The following is a 27,296-nucleotide window of genomic DNA, read 5'->3' as shown; positions in this document are numbered from 1 at the left end:
CAGACTGAATTTAAATCCTCATTTTGGTGCCTGAGCTATGTACTGAAGTAAAAGTCCTGCTTACAAGCAACGTAAACATCGCCACACATGCACACATACACTACCGTTCAAAAGTTTGGGGTCACCCAGACAACTTTGTGTTTTCCATGAAAACTCACACTTTTATTTATCAAATGAGTTGCAAAATTAATAGAAAATATAGTCAAGACATTGACAAGGTTAGAAATAATGTTTTTTTCATTTGCAATATTAATTTTGTTCTTCAAACTTTGCTTTTGTCAAAGAATGCTCCATTTGCAGCAATTACAGCATTGCAGACCTTTGGCATTCTAGCTGTTAATTTGTAGAAATTTCCCCCCACGCTTCCTGAAGCACCTCCCACAAGTTGGATTGGCTTGATGGGCACTTCTTGCGTACCACACGGTCAAGCTGCTCCCACAACAGCTCAATGGGGTTGAGATCTGGTGACTGCGCTGGCCACTCCATTACAGACAGCATACCAGCTGCCTGCTTCTTCCCTAAATAGTTCTTGCATAATTTGGAGGTGTGCTTTGGGTCATTTTCCTGTTGTAGGAGGAAATTTGCTCCAAGTAACAGGATATGGCATGGCGTGCAAAATGGAGTGGTAGCCTTCTTTATAGGGCTGGGCGATTTTTCGATCGGATCGCGATAAAATTTTGAACGATTTCGATTATCTCCTCGTGACATGTATTCGATCTCACGTGGCAAAAGTAAGCGCAACAACAGTGTTGGAGTCTGCCGGCTGCCGTCTGCAGGCAGGACACGACACGCCCACTTCCCATCGTGAGAGCTGCTGCAGTTGCGAGAGACAGAAAAAGAGAGAACGAAGTTGGAAAAAGGAGAAAAAATTAGTGAAACTGAAGTCGAGGACATCGAAAATAATGCCGAATGTGAGAGCGACATCACTACATCACCCGGAACCGAAGACATTGTCGAAAAAAAGCGTAACGCAACGTCAGTTGTGTGGACGTGGTTTGGATACGGTTAAAAGGACGAGGAGCAGACGAAGCCGGTCTGCAAAATATGCCGGCGGTCGGTACCAGCCAGGACGGGAAACACCACAAACCTTTTCAATCATCTGAGACGGCACCATCCCAGTGATTACAAAGAGAGTTTGACTCTGCGGGCTCAAGTTTGCGCGACACCAAACAAAGAGACAGGCAAGACCACTACGTCTCCCGTTAGCGATGCTATGTTAGCAAAACAACAGTCCATCCAGTCGTGTTTTGCAGCCATTGCCCCATATGAAAACAATCGAAGCGGGGAAAAAATATAACAAGCCCTATTACTTATTGCTTAGCTACAGATATGATGCCCCTGAGCACAGTGGAGAGGGACGGCTTCAGGAAACTGATCAAAAACTACATGTCGTGTTAAGAATCGAGATCGATCAATATGGAAAAACATATCGTGATAACATTTTTTCCCATATTGCCCAGCCCTACTTCTTTATTTAAAATCACTTTTACCTTGTACAAATCTCCCACTTTACCAGCACCAAAGCAGCCCCAGTCATCACATTACCTCCACCATTCTTGACAGATGGTGTCAGGCACTCTTCCAGCATCTTTTCACCTGTTCTCCCAAATATTCTTCTGTGTGATCCAAATATCTCAAACTTTGATTCGTCTGTCCATAACACTTTTTTCCAATCTTCCTCTGTCCAATGTCTGTGTTCTTTTGCTCATATCAATCTTTTCTGTTTATTGGCCAGTCTCAGATATGGCTTTTTCTTTGCCACTCTGCCTAGAAGGCCAGCCTGAGTCGCCTCTTCACTGTAGACGTTGACACTGAAGTTTTGCGGCTACCATTTAAAGAAGCTGCCAGTTGAGGACCTGTGAGGCATCTATTTCTCAAACTAGAGACTCTAATATACTTGTCTTCTTGCTGAGTTGTGCACCGGGGCCTCCCACTTCTCTTTCTACCCTGGTTAGAGCCCGTTTTTGCTGTTCTCTGAAGAGAGTAGTACACACCGTTGTAGGAAATTTTCTGTTTCTTCGCAATTTCTCGCATGGAATAGCCTTCATTTCTAGGAACAATAATAGACTGGCGAGTTTCACATGAAAGTTCTCTTTTTCTGGCCATTTTGAGAGTATAATCGAATCCACAACTGTGATGCTCCAGATACTCAACTAGCTCAAAGGAAGGCCAGTTTTACAGCTTCTCTCACCAGCTAAACAGTTTTCAGCTGCGCTAACATAATTGCACAAGGGTTTTCAAGGGTTTCTAATCATCCATTAGTCTTCTTAGATGATTAGCAAACACAATGTACCATTAGAACACTGGAGTTATAGTTGCTGGAAATGGGCCTCTATACACCTATGCAGAGGTGTAAAGTAACGAATTACATTTACTCACGTTACTGTAATTGAGTAGTTTTTTTGTGTACTTTGTAATTTAAGTAGTTTTTTAAATGGGTAATTTTACTTGACTGAAGTATTGAACTTCACTACATTTAAATTACATCCGTTACTGAGTTTAAAAAAAAAACATAGTTCAAGGCACAAGGCAATTCTCACTGCAGTGGTAGACGCGAGGCACTCCTGCCAGTAGCGATCTTTTCCGTATTATTCAGGAAGTGCCTTTTCAAAATAAAATAAACCATTTCAAAATAAATGTATCAAAACTTTGATTTGTTGTGCCTTTTGCAGGGTATGAATAAATAAACAGGGAAAATTAGCAATAATAAAACAAAATAAAAAAAAACCATTATTTTAGTAATTGATACATATGAAGTACAGTTTAAGGCAAGGGATAGTGATGGATAAAGTTTTCTTTAAAACACAAGTTTAGTCTTTCATTCTCACTTTCCACCTTAAAACTATGAAATGAACTGAACTATGAACTAGTTCAGAATTTAAATGGTGAATATGAATGTGAACTATTCATGTTTACTTGTATGAACTGAACTTTGAAGTAGTTCATGAGAGGTGTGAACTTGCACAACACTGGTGGTAGATGCTGCATAGAGTGGATGATGGAGTCAATGTCACTAGAGCTAGAGAAGGATGATATTGCGGACGACTAACAAGCGGAAGCATCGAACTTTCCGCCAGTTGAGATTAAAGCAGATGAAGAAAACCCGTGGCCACATCTCAGCAAGATGTTTGTAGAATAGTGCTCTAAAGGTGGACCAAAGTTTAACCAAAAGTTTAAATATACAGTGGGACAGCGTTTTAACTTTATTTTAGCTGTCATGTGGTTCATGTCTTGACATGTTTAATGTCATTGAAGGAGCGGCCCCCATCAAGTTGTTGGAAGTAACTAAGTAACTTTTACTTAAAGTACATTTTAAATGAACTACTTTTTACTTTTACTTGAGTCGATTTTTAGATGGGTACTTTTACTTGTACTTAAGTAAAATTTCATCAAAGTAAAGGTACTTTTACTTGAGTACAATATTTCAGTACTTTTTACACCTCTGCACCTATGTAGATATTTCATTAAAAACCAGACGTTTCCACCTATAATAGTCATTTACCACATTAACAATGTAAAGAGTGTATTTCTGAATAATAAAGTGTTATCTTCATTGAAAAAACAGTGCTTTTCTTTGAAAAAATAAGGACATATCTAAGTGACTCCAAACTTTTGAACGGTAGTGTAGTTACATTAAAATTACACTAAACTCTGGGGACCACACACTGTCTACATGGGTCTGGCAGCACGAAAATGTACATGCTACAATGTGGATCACATGAGAGGATTCCAACAGTCAAATTCAATTGTGTTTTATTCCCTTCCCGGGATGCATTTCAGTGTTTCCTGTAGGATTTTAAGCAGCGCGGGAAGGCCATCACATGACATGTCATTTAGCTGACGCTTTTGTCCAAAGCGACATACATTTTTAGTACACTCAACATTTATGAGGGGCCATTTAGGGGTTCAGTATCTTGCCAAGGACACTTCGGCATGCACATGGGGAAGAGTGGGGATTGAACCGGCAACCTTATCGTTGGAGAACGCCCACTCTAACCCCTAGGCCACATTGCCCAGGTCACCCCTAACCTGATTGTCTGGACATTCTCGAGATCCAAAATGTCTTTTCAGTAAACTTGTGTGTAAAGATGTAGAATTTGGGAAAACAGCTCTACAGAAATGATCCTTGCATAACATAGTGTGCTCACCTGTGTGCGTGCGCACGTGTCTGTGTGTCCGTGTGTGCGCATCGGAATGGAATGCCATAGACCAGAGTGGTGGGTCTATCTGCCTCGGGAAATCAAGACTTGCAAGGAATCCATTTAAACGCAGGTGTCACTCTTCTGTACCCATTCCACAGTCCAATCAGAATTTGACTTATTATAAGTCATAGCAAAAACCTTGACTATTGCTGCTTTAATGAAACTGTTCAGAGAAGCTATAAAGCCTCCATGAAGTTGTATTTTTAGAAAATGTTACTACCTTATTTTTTGCCCGGACATTATTCAGGCAGCATAAACCAACAGGATATCACTTATAGTGAATAGAGCAGGTTTATTTTAAAAGTTCGGACTGGTCTAAATTTGTATTGATTGTATCAGTTCAGCAATGTTATTGCACTTTCTGGTGCAGCATTATTGATTTAATGGAATAATGTGCATGTGTTAATATCCAATAAGTAAATCATTAAAGAACAAGATGGTGATAACAGTGCTGTGGGATGAAAATGTTTCAGATCTGTCTGATCTTATAATTTCTGGTTCTCCTGTCCAACAGAATGAACGTGGCTGTTTGTCTGTACTCCCTGAAACCTCAGTCATATCTGTCTGTACATGGTTCATATGAGCCATAATGGCAGATGCAGCAACATAAATCTCTACCTTTTCACCCTCCCAAAAGCCCTTCCTCGTGGTTTCACTCTCCATGCAATGAATGCAGTGCTGCCCAAGTAGCATGTGACCCAAGTGGCATCAAGTGACAGCCCTTAAATAGAATGCTGTGCACTGTGAATCTGAAAGGCCTGTGAGATTAAACGGTGACTATGATGCGCCCGCTCCTGCAGCAGGAGAGAGATCTTTTTCCAACCAGTGACACCTGGTTCTTGAATTTTTCTGAGTCTTATGCTTCATCACACCACATCACCTGTCTGACAAACTTACCTTTTGTTTACACTTCTACTTTGTCTCCTGCTATCTCTCGAGTGTAGCCTCACAAGCAGGGCTCCAGACTGCAACCACTTAGTACCATTTTGCAACTACATTTTTACTGCTGCAAATTTGCCCCCCATTTTTTGTTAAAATCCTCATTGTATAGGCTATCACGTGAAATACCAAGAGCGAGCTAAGATATTTGCATGTGTGCTCCTCAGTATGGAGGCGAGGTGGAGTCTATACACACTGGCAGGCTCCGGTGCCCCGCCCCAACTGACTCACACAATATGATCAGCTGCTTCAAAGCAGAAGCTACAGTTGGTTTGTACCATGCTGGAGTTTCCTGTGTACTCCGCCACTCTCCTGCTGACCTACACTCACTTTAACTAATAGATACCAACACTCTTCACAATTTATTAGGACCTGATCAATACATGAAGTAACTTGGTGTTTGTTTGATTCGCTCCAGAGTTTATGAGGCGGCACTTCGTCGTCAACGTTTTGTGCGTGCTCCGTACAACACTCAGCGTTGATGTGACCAGAGCGACACAGATCATGATTCGACACCATTGATTAATAACTAAATACATGATTGTAAGTTCGTCATCATAACCTTCCCATCCTGTTTACTGAGCTGGTTACACATACTCTGTGGTAAATGTTTAATATTTATTCAAGAGCAATTTTTGTAAACAATGCCAGATAGTCCATTTTATATATTGTTTTGGTTGTGTTGTGGTTTATTTTATTTATTTATTGAGGATATGATAATATTTGAAATTTTAGTTAACTTCTCTTTAAGGGTGTACTTGCAGGATTATGCTCCTAATATTATTTTTACAGTAATATAATTTCTGGGACAGTGGATATCGTCCAAGAAAATGTGTCTTCATGACATGCCTACCTTATTGCTTTCAATAATGCACTAACTTAAAGGTTTACATGCACAGTTTACAGCTTTAGTTCTGAAAATGTAATTCATTCCAAGCTAAATTGGTATTTTACACTGAAATTGATATTGAATCGAGAAATCTAAATAAATCGAGACCTTGTGATACGTAATCATATAAATTTGGGAAATCAGTGGCAATACCTGGCCCTAATCAGCATGTACCTAAAGTAAAAGTGCAGATTAGCCAATTTCATTAATAATATATGACAGGACTCTAGGCACAGAAGAGGATGCATCCGATGTCAGAGGGCCCCTGCACAGTGGAGGACCTGATTAGAATAAGTCTCAAGGGAGCTAGCTCTGAGAAGGTTGATGCCAAGGAGGCTGTACAGATGAGGTTCAGTCAGGGAAAATAGCTAGAAGGCCCAACTACAAGGGAGGTGCTAGGCCCTAGTGGTCCTAAGGGGGATGAGCTGTAAAGGAAGTGGAAGGAGAGGCATTCTGTAAGAGGAAGTTCCCTCTTTTGTTGTGGTTGTCTTAGTGTAGATTTTCTATTTATAAACATAACAATTATCAGTTAAACTGTTGCGATGGGAAATAATGTGTTGCGTTGGTGGTGTATGCACATTTTGTCGTGGTTCCCCTAAACTTTTCATTAAGGAGCACCAGTGCTATGAGTGGAAAACTTTAGTCTGGAGCCCTGTAATGACGAGAGGATGACTGACCACATGCTTTTTTACATTTATGAATGTACATTTGTTTAGCTGTGGTTCTTGTACTGTAGTGACATTAGTGCTACTGACCACATACCTTATGCTCATATACAATTTTCTGATAAAAAAAAGCACCATTTCAATTAAAATGTGGAATAGGGTTGGTAATGAATAATCGATGATCGATTATTCGTCATTAAGAATTAATTTGAACTAGGGCTACGTTGTAGCACTTGCGGGCCTGAGCACCCGCACGTTGAAGCCTGTTGCAGTCGGGGGAGAGAGCGATCGATGACCAAGCGCACGTCTCCGCGCTGGATGCGTTTTCCTCTCTGTGGCAAGGATACACGCTTAACTTCCTGTAGCCACCAGGGGGCGCTGTGATTTCAAGTCATAATTTCTGTTTAGATGTCATCATGCCGGAACTCTTGTCTTATCCGTCAAGTTTGGACTCGATTGGACAATATATGTCCGAGATACAGAACCTCGTGTTTTGATGGCGTTTAATCAAACTTTGACGCAACCCCACTGTCACACGGCCTTAAAACCATATGAATATCTTCGGGGGGGGGGCTGTTGATACACACATGTAGTTTGAGTGAGATAGAACCATGAACACTGAAGTCACAGCATTTCGTGTTTCACGGCGATTTGGTGAACTTTGACGCCACGCCATTAATATGGCGTCTGACGAAAAGTCACAGTAATCTTATATCTTTATTATCAATGTCTTGAGACCCTTTTGATACAGTTTGACATGGTTGAGGTCAGTGGATGAGGAGGACTGCATCCTAGTGTAAGACATGCAAAAAACAAGACATTTCCTGTAGCCACCAGGGGGCGCTGTGATTTTAAGTCATAGTGTAAGTCAAAAATGTGGAATATGGCCAAAATGGCCACTAAATAGAAAATGGCGGGCTTCCTGTTGCGTTTTTCATAATGCTCCTTGAGACTTTTTTGTTTGTCTGGTCATGATACACGTGGGCCACGATTTTTGTGCTGATCGTTCAAAGGGAAACCTAGGGGCTGCTTTCCAGGGGGCGCTGTTGAGCCATTTTGCCACGCCCATTTCAAATCACTCAAGTATAGTCAAATATCCGTAGGTCTTGAATTTCCTGCAAAGTTTCATAACTTTTTGAGCATGTCTAGACCCTGAAAAACTCCCCCAAAGGGAAATAATAAAAATCCTTACAGATTCAACAGGGCCTCTCACCATTCGGTGCTCGGGACTTATTTTCCCCGACAGTATAATAATAATTATCACCTTTCACATTTATCATTCAGATAATGGAACATATATTTTCACAGTGAGCCTCTTTAACACAATTCAATTCAAGCAAAAAAATAGAACTTCAGTATATATTCGAATTAAGTATCAGCGAACAGAGACTAACCAAATATTACTTCAACACGTAATTTAAGTGCACTGCACCACGGTGGGCGTGAAGTCATGCCTTTGCAAATAATCGATTCATTTTTCAATAACGTTATTAATAGTCGAACATGAAAACTCCTGTAAAGTCCCATCCCTAATAGTGAACATTGTAATTTCTGTAAGTTATTCTATTTATGGGGGCAATCGTGAATAGTTGTGTTGCAGGTGGATTAAGGTTGTGTGCCTAAGTTTTCTGCCTTTGCTCCTAAAATGTACAGTATGTTTAAAGTGCTCCTACTAATATAGTGATTCTGGAGCCCTGACGAGGTATCTTCATTTTGTGCTGGTGTGGATATAGCTACTAGGCCTCTTTGAGCACTTTAGCCCACATCATGTTCAGAGGACCTTGCTCGTAAAGCGATAGACATTTCCTGAAGCAGGAAGTGTTCCTCTGGTTCCCTAAAGTAAGCCTTGTATTGTCATGGGTAAACGGCCAACAGGAAGTAATTTCATAACCCAACCCCTTCCCAGGGCTTGGAGGTCAGCTGAGGACTGTGTTGATTCTGCTTTATTCATTCTGTCCCTGCCAGAGATAAGTGTTACTAGTGTTGATATCTAAACTGAGATGCATCTAATTAACAATTGCTCAGGCATTATGTTGTCATGAAAATACACATTTAGCACAGGCGCTCAAGTTAAAGATTAAAGTGCTGATTATTGTGTCATAAAGCAGCAATTTGTACCACATATCACAAATTAAATGTCAGTGCTTCCCTTTCCCCTCTCCTCTGTAGTGGTTTAAATGCAGCCATCTCTTTTAAACAAACCTAATTTGATGGCCTCTGTTTAATGAAATGTTTCTTGTTGCCAAAGCACCTGAGACAAAACACAGCCTGTTCAGTCTAATGCATCTATTGGATTTGACTAATTCATACAACTAAATACTACATGTATTCAACTTTAAATAAAGGTTTAACATATGCCACTAGAGACACTAGTTGATAAAATACTTACAGCAGTGCTGGTTTAATGGGGCCACTCTTATATTACTCAGATCAAAGATGCAGCTGTTTCTTTAGAGTCAAATTGTATGTGATTCTTTTGAAAATACTTTTGCAAGTACATTTAAAACTAAGCATTATTTGGTTTTCCTGTGTGTTCTAATTTAATCCTGAGATTGTTGTGGATCCTCTGCACATTATCTCATACCTACTCCTTCCTCTTTTTACTCATGACGTTCTGTCTCTGTTCTCAACAGTCTGTCAGCGCCATCTGACAGACTGTTGAGAACACACTGTTATTTTCCCCCTTCTCGTGAATATCTTGTAAATCTCAGAAATACCCTGAGGTAGTTCAAAGAGGAACTGATTCGATTTGCTGGTCAATGGTCAAGGTCACTGTTCCCACTACATGGCGTAGATATATCGAGGGAATTTTCTTCAAATATGACACACAATCACTTTGTTTAAAGGATGATCCAGTCAAGTATTAATCTGCTTATTTTGACTGTGTACAGCATAGAAGTGTGTTTTCAAAAATGTATAGTATGCTGGCTGGCTAAAATTTATGCAGGCCATTCTAGCCCACAGACTGTATGTAGGCTCCATCAGCCTCTTGTTGCAGTGCATTTAGCGACATTCTGAGAAACATATGATAGAAAGCAGAAAATAATGTAATTTGTCACATTTTGCAGACAGAAAACATGTAGTATACTAACATGTAACATGTAGTATTTGTCAAGTCTGTGTGTTATGGTCGCTGTTGGACATAATTGTGTATGGTTGATGTTTTTTAACACAAACCCTAAATTAAATGTCCATTAGTTGGTTGAACTGTCCAAACATCACACTGTTGCTAAATGTCACTGACTGGCTTACGTTACAGAGACGCAGGTAAAATAAATGAACCATAATCACTAATCTGAACTGACCCATTTGAACTTGCTGAAATCTGCTGATGGTTTCTTCTCTGTAGCACTTACCAAGTTCAACTATTCACTAGTTTCACCATTTCTTTTTGTTCAAGGTTGCTTTTATGCTGCTTTTTACGACATTTCTCTACATACAATATATTGTTATGTGGTTTGCTACTAGAGACATTACCATTTTTTATTAATGGTTAATAGCTGACTTACCATAATTCTTTCACAATTTATTCAGTATTTACATTTGCCACTGATCTTCTGTGGATTTGTTATTTCTTCTGTCCCTTCATGTAATCACAGACTGAGAAGCACCAAAACAAAGTTCATGTTTTAACATAATCAGGAGTTTCTCCTCCGTACACTTTGCCATTTAAGGACATCTCAGATTCAGCTTGCCAGGCTCAGCACATTGTCATAATGGGATCTGCTTTGATGAGATAAAACTTTATTTATCAGCTTCTGATCTACTTTGAATTGAATGCTGACAAAGGGCTGGGTGAATAATCCAATTTTGATTTTTGAATTCTGGTGCTGCATTCTGTTACACAGTTTTGCTCTCATTTTGTCTTTTTATACATCCAACACACCCTGTATGTGTGCTTTTCATCCTCCCTTCAAAAACACAATACTTAGTCAGGCTTTGGCATGTTTGGTTCAGCTCATTTCAAAATGATAGTAACAAAGCCATTGGTTAGCAAGAAAGGTTAAACCAGGTCACAGGTCACCTGTTTGGAAACACATTCATTGAGATTGATGAACAACAACAGCAAATGCTGCACCATGAGGCCATTAAAACACTTTGTTTAACCATTTGAAATTCAGTCACAAAGTGGTCTATTATGAAAAACTGTTGACGACTTAGGACAACTGTCTTAAACTGCCTGTTCAGTATAATAAGAAAAAGACGTGGAGCTTGGGGTAAGGTTGATTAGTGACTCTGAGTGCTTCGTCTCTGAATGTCAGCCCTGTGATGAGCTGGTGACCTGTCCAGGTTGAACCTCTCACTAATGTCAGCTGGGATTGGCTCTAGCTCCCCCTGCCAGCCTCAATAGTATAAATTCATTTACTTATTTATTTATGTATTGCGTTCAAAAGGCTGAGATCACTTTCAACTCAGTTTTTTCAAACTTTTGGTTCTCACATAACATATATTATTACCCCCCCCCCTTTAAAAAAAATAAGCTTTCTTAGAAAAGGTTCAATAAATTCATTTTGGTACCAAAATAGATGAGTAATGTTTAGTCTTAATATATATTGTAATATTGGCCAAAATTATTATGAATAGTACCATAGATCAGCCTTGTGCTGTGATGTTTACAAACCCTGACGTAAGCAACCTTGTTCATCCGATGATCAAGAGCTTTGGTTTGTCCTTATACAAAAGAAGCTTCAGGAAGACCAGTGGAGAAAGTTTGTGGTACTTTTGCACTCCCCTCTGTCGCTTCAGTTGCATCTGAAAAGCCTTTTGTTGTCACATGGGTGGCCTATTGTGTATGTATAATAGCAAAAAGCCTTTTGTTTGGCTCTCTGCAAACACTGAGGAGGATTCATGGACCACCCATGCAAACAGGGCTCAATGGGTAGAACTGCCACCTCCCATTCCAGTAAACAGTTAATGTTAACAAGATATTTCAATCAGTTGGTTTTCATTTTGTTTTAACATACAGTCAATAAACCCATTTAGAAAAATGTGGTCTGTGGTAACCATAACTTTACATCTTAAGGAGTCGGTGGGGACTGGAGAGGATCCTTCAACTCAATTAAATTGGAAATTCTGTTAAATATTTATTTACATTGTCTGCCAAGCTTCTAATGGTTTTAAATATTAAATAACTGGGACCATTGTCAACAGTTGGTCTGTCACATTAATTTTTATAAAAGTATATAACAAAGACATTCTTTTGCTTCCTCCTCAAAATATGGTCATAACTGATTACGTCTCCTTGAACTGTAAAACATCTGATTATGTTCTGTAACTGTCAGACTTGCCTGCTCAGACATAAATGGGGCTTCCTTGCAAAATGTTATTTTGTAGCGTGCACTCATGGGTGTGTCCTCTCACCCAGTGGGTCGATGGGAAATGTAAAGTCTGTAGCTATATATACTTCCCGTATGGGGAACATGTGCCTGTTCTTCCTGACTACTGAATAAACAACAGTAAGCAGTACCTGCGTCTCTGCCTTTCCTTGTCCTGCCACATTGGTGACCCCTTTTTTGAACATGTTCGAGGTGAAGGAGGATAGTGTCCCTTCCTCATCGGGGGAAGACGTTTTTTCTTCCCCGGCTCCCGTGGACCGTGTCTCCACGACGACCATGGCGCAGCAGCTTCCAGGATCGAACAGCTCCGCGGAGCACGTTAAGCTCCCGGAGTTTTGGCAGAACGACCCCGCGCCGTGGTTTCAGCACATCGAGGCTCTCTTCCATCTGCGAGGAGTAACGGCAGACGACTCCAGGTATTTTTTGGTGGTCGCGGCTTTGGACCAGCAATCCACCCGGCGCGTGATGCAGCTCCTGCGGGCCCCGCCGCTGCGAGGGAAGTACGCCGCCATCAGGCAGCTTCTCCTCCGACGCTACAGCTTGTCAGCCGCGGAGAGAGCGGACAAGCTACTGTCGCTTCCCGGTTTGGGTGATGGTTCGGCAGTGGACCGGATGGATGAGATGCTGTCGTTGCTGGGCTCCGAGGATGAGGGTTTCCTGTTCCCGCACATCTTTCTGCGCCAGCTCCCGCTGCAGGTGCGCGCAGCCCTCGCCAACTCTTCCTGTTTGGCAGCCGGCGACTTCCGTGGATTAGCTGAGGAGGCGGACCGGATCCTGCTGTCTTCGAGGAACGTCTCCGTGCAGAGTGTGGCCGTGGAGTCCTCGCAGTCGACGTTGGAGAACGAGGTTCCGGCAGTGACGGCTGCAGTCTCCACCCGCACACAGCGCGGCCAGCTGTGTTTCTTCCATCAGCGCTTCGGCAGCAAGGCGCGCCGCTGCGTTCCTCCGTGCGCGTTCCAGGCACCGGGAAACGGAAGAGCCGGCGCTCCGTAGCAGCCGTGGGCGCTGGTGATCAAGAGGAGTTGCTGTTCGTTCATGACTCCATATCAGGTAATCAGTTCCTGGTGGACTCCGGCTCGCAGAAGAGCCTTCTCCCTCCTGCAGCTACGGACCTCTCGGCCCGTGGCAGTGGTCCGCGTCTGACAGCGGCTAACGGCTCGGCTATAGAGACGTTTGGTACCAAGTCTTCGACTGTGTGTTTCAATGGACGTAAATTTCTGTGTGATTTTGTTGTAGCCTCCATTACGGTTCCTATTGTCGGAGCAGATTTTCTGTGCACTAATGGGTTGTTAGTGGATGTAACTAATCGCAGGCTCATTGATGCTGTGTCTTTTGCGTCTTTTCCGTGTCAGTCAGGGGGACCCGGGCCGTTAACACACGCTAATTTTGCGGCGTCAAAGGATGTCTTCCAGCGCTTACTGGCGGAATTTCCTTCGCTGACAACGCCCGCATTTTCTGCCGCGGTTACTAAACACGGCGTGGAACATTTCATTCCCACTGCGGGTACGCCTGTTTTCGCACGTTCGCGTCGCCTCGACACCGTGAAGTTAGCCACCGCGAAGGAGGAGTTTGCTACCATGGAGCGTTTGGGGATCGTTAGGCGGTCCAACAGCCCGTGGGCTTCACCGCTCCACATGGTGCCCAAGGCGGACGGTTCTTGGAGGCCGTGCGGCGACTTCCGCCGTTTAAATAACATTACGGCCCATGACCGTTACCCAATTCCGCATGTTCAGGATTTTTCGATTCGTCTGGCGGGCATGACAATTTTTTCTAAAATCGATTTGGTGCGAGGTTATCATCAGGTGCCTGTGCGGGCAGAGGACGTGCCCAAGACTGCTGTCATTACGCCGTTTGGGCTTTTCGAGTTCCTGCGGATGCCGTTCGGCCTTAAAGGCGCAGCGCAGACGTTTCAGCGATTGATGGACTCGGTGCTACGTGACCTCGCGTTTGTTTTCGTCTATTTGGACGACATCTTGGTGGCCAGCCCGTCGGCTGATGAACATTTGTCGCACCTTAGGCAGGTTTTCCAGCGCCTTGATGGGCATGGTCTCATTGTCAACGGAGCCAAGTGCCAGTTTGGGCTGTGTGTCATAGACTTTTTGGGTCATCGCATTTCGTCGCAGGGTGCGGTTCCTTTGCCCTCGAAGGTGCATGCAGTTGCGGATTTTCCCCGTCCGGTCTCGGTCAGGTCGCTACAGGAGTTTTTGGGCATGGTAAACTTTTACAATCGTTTCTTGCCTCGTGCGGCCCAACTCCTGCAACCATTGGTTGATTGGACCCCTGTGAGGATCTAGGCTTTTGAGGGGGCTAAGGCTGCCCTGGCTAACGCGGCGCTTCTGGCGCACCCCGCGTCTCGGGCGCCCATCGCCCTCATGCTTCAGATGTGGCTGTTGGTGCAGTTGTTGAACAGCGGGTTGCGGATGCGTGGCAGCCCCTTGCATTTTTTAGCCGCGGTTTGCGAGACAGTGAGCGAAAATACAGTGTGTTTGACCGGGAACTGTTAGCGTTGTACCTGGCTACGCGTAATTTCCGTTTCCTGCTGGAAGGCCGCCCTTTCACAGCCTATGTTGACCACAAACCATTGACGTTTGCTATGGCAAAGGTGACAGAGCCATGGTCTGCTCGCCAGCAGCGCCATCTAGCGGCGAACTCCGAATTCACAACGGACATCCAACATGTGGCGGGTAAAGCGAACCCGGTTGCAGACTGCCTGTCGCGGGTGCTGGTGTGCCCTGTGCATCTTGGGGTTGATTTTTCCGCACTGGCTGCCGATCAACCTGGGGACCCGGGTATCGTTGCACTGAGAGCTGCGAGTACCGGTCTGGAGCTGGAGGAGGCAGTTGTGCAAAATGGTGGGCCTGCCCTCCTTTGCGACGTCTCCACGGGCCGCCCCCGCCCGGTGGTGCCGGTTGCTTGGCGCCGTCGGGTCTTTGATATGGTGCACTCGCTTTCTCATCCGGGTGTCCGGGCGTCGGTGAAGTTGGTGTCTTCGAAGTTTGTGTGGCCTGGCCTTCGCAAAGAGGTCAAGGAGTGGGCGGCCACATGTGTGGCGTGTCAGCGAGCTAAAGTTCACCAGCACACTAGGGCGCCCCTCGAGCCATTTTTGATTCCAGCCAGGCGTTTTGATCATGTGCATATCGACCTTGTGGGGCCTCTTCCCCCTTCCCAGGGTTTTACACATCTCCTTACCATGGTAGATCGGACCACTAGGTGGCCAGAGGGCGTTCCTCTGTCTTCCACGACATCTGCGGACGTGGCACGCGCTTTTCTTTCAGCTTGGCTCTCACGTTTTGGTGCACCGTCTGATATCACCTCTGACAGAGGCCCGCAGTTCATTTCGGAGCTCTGGTCGGCGCTAGCAAAGTCTTTGGGCACACAGGTTCACCGTACCACTGCCTACCACCCCCAGGCTAACGGTTTGTGTGAACGTTTTCACCGGTCGCTTAAGGCGTCATTGCGGGCTGCGCTCTCAGATGCAAACTGGTTGGATCAGTTGCCGTGGGTGATGCTCGGGTTGCGCTCGGCTCCTAAGGCTGACCTGGATGCCTCGCCTGCAGAGTTGGTGCTCGGTCAGCCGCTCCGCATCCCAGGGGAGTTTCTGCCTCACAGCTCGGCCCCCTTTCTGCGTCGTGCGTCACAGTCCGCTTGTGCACCGGTGCCCGTGCATCATTTTTCTCCTCGGTCTTTCGTGCCAACGGATCTCGCGACCGCTCGGTTTGTTTTCGTGCGTCACGATGCTCACCGGTTTCCCCTCCAGCCCCCGTATGACGGCCCGTTTAGGGTGTTAGAGGCGGGTTCTAAAAGTTTCATTCTGGACATGGGCGGGCGCAGGGAGCGTGTTTCGTTGGACAGACTTAAGCCAGCTCATCTGTTGGCCGGCGAAGAGGTGCTACCGGCCCGGGTTCCCCGTCGTGGTCGCCCCCCTTCTAAGACCCCTGTGTTGTTTTCTCCAGTTGTGCCTCCTGATCCTGTGTCTGTTGTAAATGATGTCCCTTCTGCTTGTTTCACCCCTGCGTTTGCGGACGGGGATCGGCGTAGCCGTTATGGTCGCCTCGTTAAACCCCCTGAGAGGTACTGACTTTTGTCCCATTTTGTATTTTTCCCTCTGGGTGTTCGGGGGGGGTCTGTGTGGCGTGCACTCATGGGTGTGTCCTCTCACCCAGTGGGTCGATGGGAAATGTAAAGTCTGTAGCTATATATACTTCCCGTATGGGGAACATGTGCCTGTTCTTCCTGACTACTGAATAAACAACAGTAAGCAGTACCTGCGTCTCTGCCTTTCCTTGTCCTGCCACAATTTGTTCTTTTTTTCATTTTGTTTACCATATTTGCAGCAATCATCAATAGGTTTGTGAGCAGATTAACCCCTTTCCCATGTTTTCTTCTTCAAATACATACGATTTAATGTTGTGGCACCGTAGGTTACTATCAAGGTCAAGTGCTGTGACTGAGGGGTAGAGCTGTCTTCATCCAACCAGGAGGTCAGCGGCTCGAATTCTAGCCCATGCCGAAGTGTCCCTGGGCAAGATGCTGAGCCCCTCATAGATGTTGAATGCACTAATTGAAAGACGTTTTGGATAAAACTGTCAGCTAAATGACACGTAATGTGCATGATGTGAACTTAAGAGCACTGGGAGTATAGATCTTTTTGAAGTTATATGGGGTATCTAATGAGGTCTGGCGTCATTGATCAGTCCCATGGCCTTGATGAAAAGAGGAGCCCAGAGGCATTTGCTTTCACTTCAGGCCAGATTGTCGAGGCGCTCAGCCAAGCCACACTTAGTATGTATGCTGTCAGTCCTCAAATCATAACAGAACAATATAGTCATAGGTCCTAACAAGGGGTTTTTAGTGACATTGTGATTAAATCTAAACAACTTTAGTACGATTTGACTGTAGTAAAGACGTCTGAGCACATGTTCAGAACTGAAGTGAGCCTGTAATGCAAAGATATGTAGCCAATGGCAACTTCGATAAACATTCACAAATAGACATCAGAGGGGGCTTGAGCCGCTACCCTTTTTTCTGTGGGGGTTCTTAGTAAGTTTTTTAAAATAAATTCATATTGTTTTTGCACAGCTCCCCTGTCAACAACTATATTGATTAAAGTAAAGGATTTAATCAGAGTTTGTCCTGAGATTGTTGGTAGTTTAAGTGTAAATGTCAAATCAGTGTGGAGAGCACTGACCACTGTCGTACACATACTGCTGTAAACTGATTTATTTAGTAAATTACAGCACTCTTGTAATAACAGTAACAGTCTATAATAATTTTTAATAATTTTTGTATACAAAGATTATTAAGATCAAAAAAGATATTTAACTGATTTTATTAACTGATTTTAATTGATGAGAAATTAGCCACGTTCAGAAATATAGGAAATTGTGGATTTGATACATTGAAATACATCAAGATGCAGCTCCTTTGTTGCCTGCTTTTATGATAAATCTAGTGAATAAAAAAGATTTTGAGTATTTATCAACAGTGAGGTTAATAAAATAAATGAAGCAGATTCTCAACTATATTCAACATTTTGTTTACATTTTTTATTTTTTTATACATGATCATAAGAAGTGCCCTTTTTCTCTTTGAGCCCCTGCCCCCCAAAATGTCTGCATGTCCCTGGTAACTGACAATGTATAATATTCAATGTCCCTTTGCTATTTAGTATTGCTGCCTTTTTCTGGTTTTCACTTAAAGGTTTTATGAAGGATTTGAAATTGCTATGTAAGGTGATGTTACCACTTCATACATAGTATATTACTTAAAATCATGATTTTTCCCAAGCATGTATGACTTCAGTTTCTGTGATAATCTTTCCAGCTATGTCATGAGTGTTTTAATTTTTATCAGTTTAAGAAATACTGACATTGATAAAAAAAATGTGCTGTTGAACTCCTTCGTTCTCTGTGGAATCAATTTTGGCAGAAATAAATGATTTAAAAAAATGAAGCGCTGACGTTGGTTGCAATGTGGACATTTTAAATCTATTCTCCATTTGTGTGCATCTGTAGCACAGACATCCTGACCTCACTGGCTGCTAAAGAGTGAGCCATCTCAGCTGCAGGGTCTGCCGTTGGCCTGCAGCTGTCGCAAAACCATGTTGACTGCTTCCTCTTCCCTAACCTGTTAGGTCAAGTTCCGCTTCTCTGTATTCTGCCTTGTGATAGCAGCACCAAAGATCTGATCCAAACATATATCATTAAAATACCAGGAAGCCAATTTTCTTCCAACTATGCTGGTATTTGAATTGCAATGGCTCTTCTGTCCTCACATGCTCAATACTTTGTTCTATGCTCCTTCTTCCTCAGCAGAATCACTGACTTGATCCAAAATAGACAAATAAATAAAGAGCAGTGAATTTTGTTGCACATGGAGATTTCCGTTTGGTCTCCATGGATGTGCATCTGCCACACAGGCATCACACCATTCCTCATAGAGCAGTTAACTAACTGAGCCAACTCGACCACAAGGCCTCTCGGCTGCAGTTGCAAAAACACCGCTGGCAGCTGCCTCCTCCTGGGCTATTGTGTTCAATGCCACAGCTCACTGTTCACCCTCATTAGAGTAGCACCTTCATATACATTGGTATTTCAGTGTCAACTGTTGCTGGAGAGCCATTGTGAGAAAACAGCAGGAGATTTTCCACAGGATTCACTGTGAGCAAGTGGTGGGGTTTACGACTTTTCTAGCATGCGACCGACACAAAAAGGGGAAAAAAACGATTGTCTCCAGATTTGGTCTTGTCTGATAACAGCTATACTTTGATATAGATAAGGCAGAATGATGTTTATGGCATTCATATTCATGTAGTTACTAAATAAGAACCACAGGAATCAATTTGTAAATCAGTGAAATCCCCCTTTTTTAATTGGCATTCATCTCCATAGTTTTGAATTGTTTCATTTGAGTGCTAACTTTTTTCTGTAAAAAGTCCATGATCAGTGGTCGTATAAAAAAATCCACTCCCAACAAGTTTGTCATATTCCAGACCAGTATGTTGGCTTTCTTGATAATGTTTGTTCTGAATCAGTATTTACCTGAACTCTCCTCCCCAGCATTCCGTTGCCCTCCTGTATTCTATTGATTTTGGTCAGCTTAGTGCCACAAAAAGAAACACATAAATGAAAATGGGGAATCTACATCTTGACTATCTTTGCCTTCAATGAACAGCAAACCTGTGTGTTTACTCTGAGGTGCTGTGCATCTATTGTTTCAATCACTTTGGCTTATTGATCTGTGCCTCACCCCCTCCTTTCTGCTCTCTCTTTCTCTTCCCTCAGACTTGATTCAGTGCACCAATGAGATGAATGTGAACATCCCTCAGCTGGCGGACACACTGTTTGAGAGGACCACTAACACCAGCTGGGTTGTTGTCTTCAAGTCCCTCACCACTACACACCAACTGATGGTCTACGGCAATGAGGTCAGGCAGGAGATTCTTTTTGTAAAATGACAACATGCAGTATGTTATATTTGGTTATTCGAGTACTTCAATCTAACCCCTTCTTTGGGAACCACTACATTCAATGTTACAAGCCCACAAGTCAAGCCCTTTGTCGCAGTTAGCTGGTTCGCTTGTGGTGAACACCACTTGAGCTCCTCATACTTCCTCCTCCTCATGTTTTTCTTGCAGAGATTCATTCAGTATCTGGCTTCAAGGAACACACTATTCAACCTGAGCAATTTTTTGGACAAAAGTGGATTACAAGGTATATTACCAGCACTGTGCACACACTGTACAGATACTTGGCAAATATTCATGACGTTACCATGACACTTAACTTCATCTCCCCACTTGTTCTGTTTTAACTGTAGGCTATGATATGTCAACGTTCATAAGGAGGTATAGCCGCTACCTGAATGAGAAGGCTGTGTCCTACAGACAAGTCGCTTTTGACTTCACTAAAGTAAAAAGAGGGTAAGAGTCTTTTATTATTATTTTTTAGTTTTTTACATCCACTAAATATTGTCACAGCTGCACAAGCTCATTAGATATATGCAGCTTTTTTGCAGCCTATATAAAATATACAATAGTTCCCATCTTGTGCCATTTAAAAGTCAAAACACTTTGATAATCAATGCTCTATATTGAGATGTAATCATTCATAAAAGCATGTATTTCCTTCCACAGGTCCGATGGGTTGATGAGAACCATGAACACAGAGAAACTCCTCAAGACCATCCCTATCATCCAAAATCAGATGGATGTGTTACTCGATTTCAATGTGAGCGCACAGGACTGGCAGATTACATTGATTGCTAACTCCAGTTCCATATATTACATGCAACTTTCCATCTTTTGACCCATTGGCTTGTTCAAAATTCAGGTCACCTCTGAAGAGCTTAAAACAACTCCACCTGTCTTCCAGGTCAATGCAAACGAACTGACAAATGGTGTGATCAACGCAGCTTTCCTGCTTCTCTTCAAAGATGCGATTCGACTGTTTGCTGCTTACAATGAAGGCATAATCAACCTCCTGGGTAAAAACAAGCTTTTGTGTTGTCATAGGCTTCCATGTTTACTGTTTGGACTGTTGTAGTTTTCTGTGCATTATGGTGATGGTCAATGGTCTGTATTTATGAAGAGATTTTCTAGTCTTGATGAGCACTCAAACTGTTTTACAGTACAGCTTTTTGCCATCCACCCGTTCACACACACATATCATACCATCAGCATCTATGGAAAGCACTTTTTTTTCTATGAGGAGCAATTTAGGTTTCAGTATCTTGGCCAAGTACACTTCGGCATGCAGATGGGAGACTGGGATCGCACCGCCGGCCTTCTGGTTAGAGGGCGACTGCTCTAGCCCCCCAGCATTCATCAATTTTTAAATTCTGCTTATCCTTAAAAACATTAAAACAATGAATTGCAGCGTCCCTTCCCAGCAATACACATATGCAGTATTCTCCATAATTTTAATTAATATCAGTAATCCATCATGGTCAAACAATCACAATTTAAAAACAGGAATATTTTATACTTTATATGTAACTGCCCCTCTATTTATTTTACTCTGATAACAATTTTTCCCCATATCCTGTTGAATTTCACTGGTAGCAGTAACGTTATGCATTACTTTTCTGGAGTGCAGTATGACAATAGCTCACTCCACCATTGCTTTATATTTTTTTCTGCAGTCATTATTAATCTTTTTGTTGTGCTTGCTTTCTTAAATTAACAGAGAAATACTTTGACATGAAGAAAGTTCAGTGCAAAGATGGACTTGATATCTACAAAAAATTCCTTACACGAATGACAAGAATCTCTGAGTTCCTCAAAGTTGCAGAGGTAAGTCAGGAACCTCAGATCAGCCAGTCAGAGATGTAAAGGGGCCTGTAGTCATTTAGATAGGTCAGCAATTTTGTGCTCATCTTAAATCTTGTTCTTTCCTGCAGCAAGTGGGGATTGATAGAGGAGACATCCCAGATTTGTCTCAGGTAAGCTTAAATAACTATTACTTATAATAACATACACCCATAATCTCTTTGTTGGTTGTCCTTAACAAAAGCTTGTAGAATGGCCAAATCCTGCACAATTATGCAACTTATTTATATAATAATGTCTTGCTAAAGTGTCTATTGTAGCATGCATATTTGACATTTGTCAGAAAGGGAACACAAATGTCCTTTTAGGTGGCAAATCATTGTAGGAAAATGATTGAAATTACAGTAAGAATGCTGTTAACGTGCAGTAGTACCTTCTCTTAAAAGCTTATCATTTGAGTGACCAGTAATTATAGTATTCCCTTTATTGAAATAACATTGGTCAAGGTATATTAAATGGACAGTTTGCCAAATCACAAGAAGAATGGTATGTCATTTACCCAAACTGGTATCCAGCAGTGATGAGGTTTTAAGATTCCACTGAGAATTTCAGTAGAGATGAGTGTAATTTTATTTGTATTGCATTTGTTGTTTTTTTTCTATTTTGGCATCACAACCATATATCCACCTGCCATCATTGTCATTTTGTTTAACATCTCAAGCCCTTGAGCCATAAAACCATTCATATCCTCACTCAAACCTATGAATTGTGTGAGCTGAGCTTTTCAAAGTTTGAGAAATTCAGCATGTCATTTTCTGTTTATAATACACATCTATGGGAGTTTAATAAGGTTGTTGTTCAGCACTGAACCGAGTGACTGCTTGGTCTGGTACTCAGATTTCTAAATCTCTTTTTAACTTCTACTTATTGTGAACAATTCACTGCAGTGGCACTGAAATGTGTGGTTATTTTATTAGTTTACGTAAATGCATAGTAACACTGATCAGGCCCACTGTTGAATGTAGTACTTTTTCAAATACACTGTAAAGCAGCTTATGATTAAAGGTAATAAGTACACTGGCACTGTAATACTCTATCTGTTGATACTTATGTGTATCAACAGATAGAGTAGGATGGCTATCGGGTTAGCCATCCTTAATTAACTTCAAAAATGTGGCTGTTATTATCCTTTCACAGACTGCATACCCTCCTGCAGCTTTAGGCCTAAGATCTTTTAACACCATGTGCTGTGCACGCCAGCCAGGCATTGCATGAGCCCACGATTGCACATCCAAACACCTTGCTGCTCACATTCACTTCTGACCTTGCACGTCATACAGCAAATAAAGGTGTGACTCAAGGTTTGTAGAGTGGGATATGATGGACCCATCTTACATAGACCAGTGACCTGCTGAGTGTAGCATTATTTAGAAATTACATTTATTTAGACTGTGAAGTTAATTATGTATTTATGGTAGCAGATCAACTAAAATAATATTAGCTTTCTCCTAAAAGGTTTCTTAATAATATCTTGACAGTTGCCACCTTTATTTTCTGTATTTCCCCTTTTCTATCTCTCTGTTTTCAGTTTACAGTTTGTGTAAGTATCTTGACCTTTTCTCTCTGTGTCTCTGTATTTGAGAGTAGTTTATGTAGTCTTGGCAATAAGCTGGCATGCTTCAGTGTTGCTATTTTTTCAGAAGACATGTTGTAGTAGCTTTTCCTCAGCCTTTGAAACCTAATGTGTGTCAATGACATTCATGCTAGGCCCCAAGCAGCCTGCTGGATGCCCTGGAACAGCACTTGGCCTCTTTAGAGGGAAAGAAAGTCAAAGACTCAACAGCAGCCAGCAGGTAGGTCTGCTTCATCTGGTTTGAGTTAGTTTTTATTTTTTTTGTTGTGGAAAATGGTAAAGAAAGTGCCCTTGTTGCTGTTAATTAATATCACATTTCATAACACACTAGCAACAAGTTAACTTTGACACCACAGTCAAATGTCAAGTTGTCAAAATGGAAAGTGTTTTAATGCTGTTTTCTGTGTTTGTCTCTGATTCAGGGCGAGCACCCTCTCCAGTGCGGTCTCTTCCCTGGCCAACACCGGCATCTCTTTCACCAAAGTGGACGAGAGGGAAAAACAGGCAGCCCTGGAGGAAGAGCAGTCTCGCCTAAAAACACTAAAAGTAAATTTTCTTCACTCGCCTACATTCCTTTCAACGTAGTTCACTTCTAGAGAGGCCCCCAAGTGTCACTGAATTGAATTAAGATACAGATTAATCTGGCACTCAAAAGGTGCTGAGTCATTTAGCTTCTCCTATACCCTTTCTATGACAATTTGCAAATAAAACAAGTTTTATAGATTAGGAATGAATTAAAAAAAAAATTGATTGTCTGTTTTCACGACACAGTTATTAATTAATAAACAAATGTTCTTTATTACCATTTCGATGATATTTGTGGTCATCCATACACGTTAGGCCAGAGCAGCAGCGTCCGGCAAAGTGTACTTCATCATCCTGAAAGAGTTTCTGGGAAATTTGTAGATGAACTTTTTTCTGAGGTTTTCTCCAAAAGAGTAACAATGCTTTCATCCTTTGTGTGATGTTTAAGTAGAGTTTTGGTGTGTCATGGGTTGTGGCACAAACAAAGTTACCTCTGAGGTGGATGTTTTGATTAAAAGTCAGTTTCTAATGGTACTGTGGCAAGCTTTAAATGTTTCCTTAACTGCTGCAATGGAGTTTAAAGAAATCCTACAATTTGTGTCATTAAGATTCACTTTCTCGGGATTGTATTAAGCATAACTTGATCCTAATTGTGAGTCTTGTGACAGCCCTGTGTTGCAGTGCACTCCTAGTCATATTACCTGCCTCTCCTTTTTGAGCTGCCAAATTGAAGCAACATTCCTTAGTACAACCAGTTGAGTATTTGGATGCACGTTAGCCTACATGTTGCTAACATTGCAATTGTGGTAGGAGCAGCGTCTTAAAGATCTCCAGAGGAATCCTGCAACAGCAACCACAGACTCCTCCCCTCTCTCCTCAGTGGGTGGAACAATCAATTCAGCCCCTGCCATTGACCTCTTCTCCACCCCCAGCTCCACCAACAGGTAAGTTCATACCCAGTCAGCCATCTTAAAGTGACCCTCCCCAGTTCAGTTTCATGGCTTCTTTAAGTGTCTTGAATGGGATGTATAATAATGTACAAATATGTAGATCCAGATTAACATTTTCAGTTCATCAAATCTTTATTTATTAAAGAGCATCAACTAAAGGCTGGCGCACGCTTCTGCGTTTACAGGGGCCCGCAAGCGCAAGAGCCCTTCCTGGCCCCTTACGTGCTTACATATCCCTTCTTACGTGCTTACGTGCGTTGCCCAATTTTTTCTAACTAGACGGCAAAGCTCCACAAACCTCACGCAGCCGGCAAGGCTGTGATTGGTCTGCTAACTACATCCTTTCAGGAGTCGCATTTCCGGTTTCATGCCCCATAATACCGGCAGAAACCACGGAAGATTTAGAAGAACGAATATGGACCAATAGAAGAGCACTTGGCAGAAGAGATCCGAAACTATGACCACTAGTATAACCCGTCACTGACTGACGGATTTGTCCGCCAGAAAAAGGCTTGAGGAGCCGCCGTGGTTATGTAAATAAACAGTCAACCACGACTGCCACACACGAAGCAGAGCCGACTTCGACAAAAAACATTACTCCGCCTAGTGGTCTGGCGGTGAATTGCTTTGCATCAAGCGCAACCCTTGGGGAACCATAAATCAAAACGAGTCCGTCGACACAGCGGCGTGAAAAGCCGCAGTTGCAGAAGCATGCGCCGGCCTTAAGGGGAAAAACAGTTTTGATTTGTGTCTTATGTCTACTGATGTGTTTTATCTTTTGGGGCCTTTTTTCTAAGGGGTTGGTCGGTTTATTTAGATGCAAGTAGAAGTTTGTTACAAAGTCCTTTAAATCGGTTTCACTGTTGTTTCTGTTAAGATCAGATGAAACTTTGATCCTTTATGGAAACGGGCAGTCCTGATAACACAATATGGACTGTTGTTGAAAGTGGGGACAGAATAACAAGTAAACAAAGTATACCAATTTGCTGAGGACAATTGTAGTTGTAACTTTGTCTTTGAACTGAGAACGTGACACTCTTTGAATGAGTGACCGATTTATCTTCTGCTCCTGCTTGTTCCCTCCAGCATGTCCAAGGCAGCCAATGACCTTCTGGACCTGCAGCCAGCCTTCCAGCAGTCGTTGCCTCTCACTACCAATAACTCATGGGGAGGTCAGAGCTCTTGGCAACACTTCAGTCCACACTGCCACTACCTTTTTTATACACACACATGCACACGTAGATATGCACACAATACCAAACACAAGTTGTATTAGTTGTAACTACTCATAATCCAGTTCAGAAACGTACTTATGTTTGATGCATGTCTTTGATACATATTGAATTGTTGATTAGGCTTGTCCTCGATACTAGAATTTCCAACTCGATACCGATACCCAGGGAAATGCTCGATACCATTTTTGATACCACTGGGGGGAAAAATTTAAAAGACAAAAAATTTAGAAACATTTTTAGTGTCTATTGTAGATATTCCTACTGACTGCTTATTCCTGCAAATTAAAGCCGTATGATATGTCTGGCAGGTTGTGGTGGACTCATGCTAGTGTATCTGCATATTGTATGCTGCACTAGCAGTGTTACAGACCAAGATTGATCCCTACCGATCGACAGCAGTTTGGAATGCTTTTGAACCGTGGAGTAATTGCAAATTTTACATATTCTTGTAAAATCAAAGCAGTTGTGTGTTCATGAGCGTTACGTGTTCCTGGAGACAGGCAGTTAGTTGAACTGTGCGTGTATGGGAGTATTTTTTAATGCTGTTAAATATATTGACGAAGGAAGAAGGGTGGTGAACAAAACTCTCACGTATGTAGGCAAATTTGAATGTTGGTCAATTGGAATGCCGTGGTCTGCCACAGCCTTGATAATTAATGGGAAACACAACACAGCATAGGCTACTTTAATTCACTATTTAAAAAGTACATTTTAAATATTCTACTTTAAAACTTGATTTAAACACTTTAACACCTGCCATATTGCAAAACATCCTTGTTATGATTGTTCCGCAGTAAATACAAAGTGAAGTTGTGTTATACATGACCAAAAGACATGGTCTGATCCAATCCACGTTTTATAAATCACCTTCCAGGTTTATAGCCATAGACCATGTAAATGGGTTTTGTGTAGTGTATTGTGGGCGGCTGTGGCTGAGGGGTAAAGTGGTCGTCCTCCAACCTGAAGGTCGTCAGTTCGATCCCCAGTCTGACCCATCTGCATGTGAAGTGTCCTTGGCAAGATGCTGAACCCTGAATGGCCCCTCATAGAATAACAAAGTGCTGTGAATAGACACACTGTATGAATGTGTGTGTGAATGGGTGAATGTAAAACTGTACTGTAAAGAGCTTTCTTGGTCATCAAAACTAGAAAAGCGCTATATAAATACAAAACCATTTACCATATTGAACCATTACATTTTTTAACATTAGTGCGAGCTAAACTGAACAGTATTGGAGGAGAGGTACATATACATCATCAAGATTAGGGCTGAACGATTAATTGCATTTACGATAAAATCGCGATATGATAAAACGCGATTGCCTAATCGCAACGTGCGCGATTATCACGTGCGAACGAGAGTAGGGCACCGGGCTGCCGTCCTCACCCGCAGCCAGAATGCCGCGGGACAACAAAACTCCACTGATCCAGAAGACAGCGAAGCAGGCCGGCATCACCTACGTGGCGGACACCACCTCATGTCTGCTGTGTTGTGGCTCCACACACAATCTGTCTGTTACGTGACTTGTCTTCGAAAGGGTTAAAAATCAAAGTCTGAGCAGTGGGACCACTTCATTAGCTTCAGGAAACTGTTCATACATGTAGTTGTACCGTTTGAGTCTGTGGCCTGTGCATTTCTCCGTTTTTTATTTAT

General features: G+C 42.5%; 1 protein-coding gene across 7 annotated transcripts in view; it reads left to right on the top strand.

Annotated features, from left to right (window-relative positions):
- Positions 1 to 27,296, top strand: part of picalma (phosphatidylinositol binding clathrin assembly protein a) — a 47,127-nt gene that overhangs the window by 6,774 nt on the left and 13,057 nt on the right. For 3 of the 7 annotated variants that reach the window (XM_061086355.1, XM_061086356.1, XM_061086361.1), the window contains exons 3-13: positions 19,315 to 19,457; positions 19,668 to 19,743; positions 19,850 to 19,952; positions 20,166 to 20,259; positions 20,362 to 20,515; positions 21,217 to 21,323; positions 21,431 to 21,472; positions 23,067 to 23,152; positions 23,355 to 23,478; positions 24,268 to 24,401; positions 25,494 to 25,579. In XM_061086355.1, coding sequence (XP_060942338.1) covers positions 19,315 to 19,457; positions 19,668 to 19,743; positions 19,850 to 19,952; positions 20,166 to 20,259; positions 20,362 to 20,515; positions 21,217 to 21,323; positions 21,431 to 21,472; positions 23,067 to 23,152; positions 23,355 to 23,478; positions 24,268 to 24,401; positions 25,494 to 25,579 — 1,149 coding nt within the window. The remainder of the gene's footprint in view (positions 1 to 19,314; positions 19,458 to 19,667; positions 19,744 to 19,849; positions 19,953 to 20,165; positions 20,260 to 20,361; positions 20,516 to 21,216; positions 21,324 to 21,430; positions 21,473 to 23,066; positions 23,153 to 23,354; positions 23,479 to 24,267; positions 24,402 to 25,493; positions 25,580 to 27,296) is intronic. The other 4 variants (XM_061086358.1, XM_061086362.1, XM_061086360.1 and 1 more) reach the window with 3 other exon arrangements.

This window comes from Limanda limanda, chromosome 14 (assembly GCF_963576545.1).
Source record: "Limanda limanda chromosome 14, fLimLim1.1, whole genome shotgun sequence".
NCBI lineage: Eukaryota > Metazoa > Chordata > Actinopteri > Pleuronectiformes > Pleuronectidae > Limanda > Limanda limanda.
This window is presented reverse-complemented; position numbering and strand designations above follow the sequence as displayed.